Source organism: Actinia tenebrosa, unplaced genomic scaffold, assembly GCF_029948245.1.
Source record: "Actinia tenebrosa isolate PJP-AT-01 unplaced genomic scaffold, QUT_ActTen_1.0 PGA_scaffold6__47_contigs__length_16458017, whole genome shotgun sequence".
Taxonomy (NCBI): Eukaryota; Metazoa; Cnidaria; class Anthozoa; order Actiniaria; family Actiniidae; genus Actinia; species Actinia tenebrosa.
In genome coordinates, this window is record NW_028292583.1 from 7,716,305 (window position 1) to 7,720,671 (window position 4,367).

Genomic DNA, 4,367 nt, shown 5'->3' on the forward strand with positions numbered 1-4,367 from the left:
TGTTAGAATTATTATAAAATACAAGAATTAAAATCATTATTGATTTCTTAGCGTAATAGTCCCCTTCACGGTTCCCTGCGCCATATTGAAAGGTAGCCGGGCCTTTATATATATATATATACCTATATATATTTCAGTTATTTGTTTTCGCGTGAGTATAAAACAAGGGTTTCATCTTGCCTGTAAATCAAAAATCGCCCTGAAAAATCTTCGAATTTTTAAAACGATTTTTTTTTCGACTCTCCATTGCGACAAAAAACCATCTGCTTCAGTTATCGTATAGACTTGCCTAGATCCCTGTGGTTATTGGTTCATAGACAATTTTTTTTCGAAATATCAAGTACATTCCTTCCTACACAAAACCTAACAAGCGAAATTCTAATTTGACCTGCGAGTTAGCCGTGCCCTGGCTTTGATCAGCAGAGACGCTGTTTCAGGGTATTGATAAAATTTGAGTTTTTTTTTTTTTTGTACAAATGATTAATTTTTGGTTTTGATTAGAATGCATTGCGAATTCACAAAAATTAGATAGTGTACTGACCGCCCAGTACTGACCGGAAGATTAATTGAAACAAGACAATAAACATGCTTGACATTGATCAATTTATTCAATAATTATGAACTTCTTTATTTAATAGAGGTTTTGCACCATTACGTGACGGTAGCCATGTTAGATGGCAGGAACAATACAATCGTTTTACATGAGAAAGAATTCAGTTCCCGAGAGCACAGAGATTTTATTGTTCTCCCATCTAACCATAGGCACCGGCACATGATGGTGCAAAACCTCTATACCAAGCATATCCGGCGATTATAGGTTGGAGCGTTACAAGTATTAGTTTCAACACGGGACCACACTGTTAGTCCAATATTACTTCTCTGCTCCAGAGATAGCAAGTTTTAACACGGGAGCACATTGTTAGACTAGTTCAATGTTCCTTCTTTACTCCAAAGATAGCATTTGTTTAGTGGATTCATTGGGCTGTTTTTCTTGCACTTGAATGTATTGGCGAACTCACATGAATTTGCCAACGGACCAATAACCCTGGTGAAGAAGAGAACATGTGTCTTTTAAATAGGACTCTTTTTTAGCAAGCTGGTGCTGCTTAATAGGACGGATGGTCGCCTTCGAGGTTCATTGCACTATTAATTCCCCCAACACATGACAGTAAATACAAAAACAATAGTGTGTGGAATAATGGCGTATAGCATAGATACTGTACTCCAGTAAAGGTCATGTACAAACATTTAGATCCACTGCCTGGCAACGAGAGATCCGAATCCAAGTCCAATCCAATCCCGGCCCAAACAACGGTTTCGGCAGCGCGAGGTCACATGTAAAAGGTCCTTATTATATTTAGGGTTACCATTGTAGTGACGTTCAAACAGGGGGCACAAGTATAGTTCTGTGAGTCTATGGGGCAAAGGATGACCTGAATAGTGTGCTTCCTTACCCATCCTTTTATTTTACATCATTAATTTAAATAGTTGGATTTACATTATTTATTAGTCAAAACTGTCCTCTATATGCAGTATTCTGTATAGGTGATCACGAATTACGACAAAAGCTGATAAACTGTCACATATAGCTACGAAATTCTCTTCAAATATGGTACTCTATCTCACTTAAGTTATTTTAAGACCCTGTGTGTTTATCTAGCCGAGGCTTGAGCCACAACCTCACGAACAAAAGTACGATGCTCAACCAATAGTGCAAACCGAGCGGAGGTAAATTTACTGATTATTCAAATAATGAACAGACCTGAATTTGTCATCTGGATGAGATCCACTAAGACTCATCTGTTCTCTGCGTGTAAGGGTAGATGAACTACATCTGTTCTGAATAAAGCAATATAAAAATGGGCAAGTCATTGAGTATCTTCTAATACTAGTCTCAGAAAAGTACTGATAAAGAAATGAAGCCTGTACATTAAAGAGGGTCGAAAATAAAAGTAGAAAAACCTTTATGAACTCATGTCCTCAAAGAGAGAGTGCTGCCATAGGTACCGACAGAGAAGTACTCTTTAAATACTCCCCTTCACAGTTCCATCTTGAAAGGTAACCGTGCCTTTGCATCGAAGCGAGACGAACGGTGAGCTTGTAATGATAGAGACTTTTTTTAAACAACTTGAACAATTATTTACATGTGTCTATCATTGCAAGCTCACCGTTCGTCTCGCTTCGATCACAGGCACGGTTACCTTTCAAAATGGCGCAGGGAACTGTGAAGGGGAGTATTGAACAATGTTGTATTTACAAACAGGAATACGCTTTACTAACCTGAGCAAATCCAATGTAGAAGAGCTGCTCATTAGTGAAATTCAGTCCTGGTAGCAGCCATGCCTCACTGGGATTTTGCTTTACCCAGTTGTAATAATCCTGAATAATATATACCAATTAAAAACGGGTACGAACAAAACCCACTAAAGGCAGAAAAATGAATTACCACATCTACAAAAGAACATTTATTCATCATACTTGTTGTAAAATATGGCAAGATTTTTATGACCTTTCTCACGTGGTAAGTAAGTATGGATTTTTTAACCGTTAAAATCGAGGCCGATACTTATCAGGGGCTCATCGTAAGTTGCTCGGCGCAGAAAACTGGGGTTAAAGGAGTATTTCGTGATCACTGACCCCGTGCGTCCCTGCTCCCCGAACAAGGGACGCATGATGTTCTATTTCAACACTTTATATTGTTATTAAACAAATTCATTTGTCTTACCTTGAGTGCTATCTTTAAAGCACCGTTGTCTGTAACAGTTTCATCAGCTGTATCTTTTACCCTGATCTAACAACAAAATATTTATTGTTATCATGGTTACAAATACATATTATTACTTAAAAGATTGATGGCTAGCTGGTTTAAATGTCTCGATTAATTCTTACACATCATTTTCCTAAAATACTGTACACGGAGTGTTTTATTTTCTACTACCTATAGACCCCTTCTTCCAGCGCTTTGGAATGCAGCTCAACCTGGGGGACAAAACAATAAGTTCCAATTCTAGGATTTTTTTTGTCCCCTAGATGGAGTTGCTTTGACGTCACCATGCAAGGGGTCTATAGGCACCAAATTCTAAAACGGACTCCAGCGACGAGTAATAGATTGCTTTCAAAATATGGCTTACTGCTCTAAATATTATCGTTTAATCCCTATTTTCCTATGTACATCATTATTTAAAGGTTAGAGACACAACTCGTTTGAAATCTTCCATTAACTCTTACAGGCCATTTTCCTAATATCTTGTACGCGGAGTATTGCTCTTCGTAGCATTTCACTCTTTTATTAAACCCTTTAAGAGATTTTCTTGACCACCAGTTTCTAGTTTTTCCTTCCTGGTCATAGGGTCTACCTGTGGGGAAAAAAATGAAAAAATTCATGATCTCTACTTTGAAAACAGCTATTTGTAAAACTTTACCTGTCGGATTTAAAATCCATTTTCAAGCTAAAAAATAAATAAATAAAAATAAATAAAAATTAAATTCCGATTTTTCGTACAGAGGAAATGAATTTGTATGGCAAATTTGAAGGTAATCGTATTGTTAACGTTCGTTGTACACCTATTTTGTTTGGATGTTTTTTTCTACAAAAACAAATTAAATTATCCGTGGAGAATAATTGCATGCTTTTGATTAGTTTTAATCGAGAATGTTTTAATTGGGGTCGACGATGAAAGACTTACCGGCAGGGCTAAAACCATGCATGATTTCGTGAGCAACAACTGAACCTAAGTTGCCCAAGTTGTAAGCTCTGTAATAATAATGATAATATTTCAATCTTTAAACTAAATATTAACTAAATTAAGCTGAAATTGTATTAAAGAAAAAGTATATAGTTAAGTTCCTTTGGCTGTGATGAAATTTATTATTCTTAAAAATTGACTTTGGACGGTAGATTAGATGACTTTATAGAGCTACTGTTACTGTTTTAAAGCCTTGCTAATCGATTTCACCTTGAAGTCCCAAAGATCATTCCAAGTTGTGAAGTTTGTAAAGACTTCCGGAACCACTTTTCAATCAGCGCTTAACAAGGGCGGATCCAGAAAAAAAATTAGGGGGGGGGGGACTAATTAAGTTTCTTCCGCCAACACAACAGAAAACAATATAAAAAGCATCGTTTTTTTTTCTGCTGAAGGGGGGGCTTCAGCCCTCCTTTGCCCTCCCCTGGATCCGCCCTTGCTTAAAAGTAATTCAATTCTCATTGTCTGCACAAAGTAATGGTAAAACGCTAGGGCGAGGGTTTGAATTGAAATTCAAGACCGAGGACCGAGTTACCTTACCTTAGGAACTTATTAGGAAAGAAGAATGGCGGCTGAAGAATAACTGCTGGGAGAGCTTTATTGAGCAAAAAAAGAAAATATTTC

The 4,367-nt window shown here is 37.1% G+C and overlaps 1 protein-coding gene across 1 annotated transcript; it reads right to left on the reverse strand.

Annotated features, from left to right (window-relative positions):
- Positions 1-646: 646 nt before the first annotated feature.
- LOC148905971 (endothelin-converting enzyme 1-like) lies at positions 647-3,384 on the reverse strand. The gene is made up of 5 exons (XM_089038948.1): positions 3,229-3,384; positions 2,726-2,791; positions 2,281-2,379; positions 1,763-1,839; positions 647-1,045 (listed from the first exon to the last, which is right to left on the reverse strand). The coding sequence occupies exons 1-5, from the start codon at positions 3,382-3,384 to the stop codon at positions 925-927; spliced, it is 519 nt and encodes a 172-aa protein (XP_088895074.1). The 3' UTR covers positions 647-924.
- Positions 3,385-4,367: the final 983 nt, after the last annotated feature.

What these genes read in the sequence shown, in the direction of transcription:
- LOC148905971 (XM_089038948.1), bottom strand. Translation starts at nt 3,384, where the DNA reads ATGAATTTTTTCATTTTTTTCCCCACAGGTAGACCCTATGACCAGGAA. An exon ending in AGATATTAGGAAAATGGCCT is followed by an intron (nt 2,792 to 3,228) that starts GTAAGAGTTAAT and finishes TTTTGTTGTTAG; the next exon opens with ATCAGGGTAAAAGATACAGC. An exon ending in TCTACATTGGATTTGCTCAG is followed by an intron (nt 1,840 to 2,280) that starts GTTAGTAAAGCG and finishes TGCTTTATTCAG; the next exon opens with AACAGATGTAGTTCATCTAC.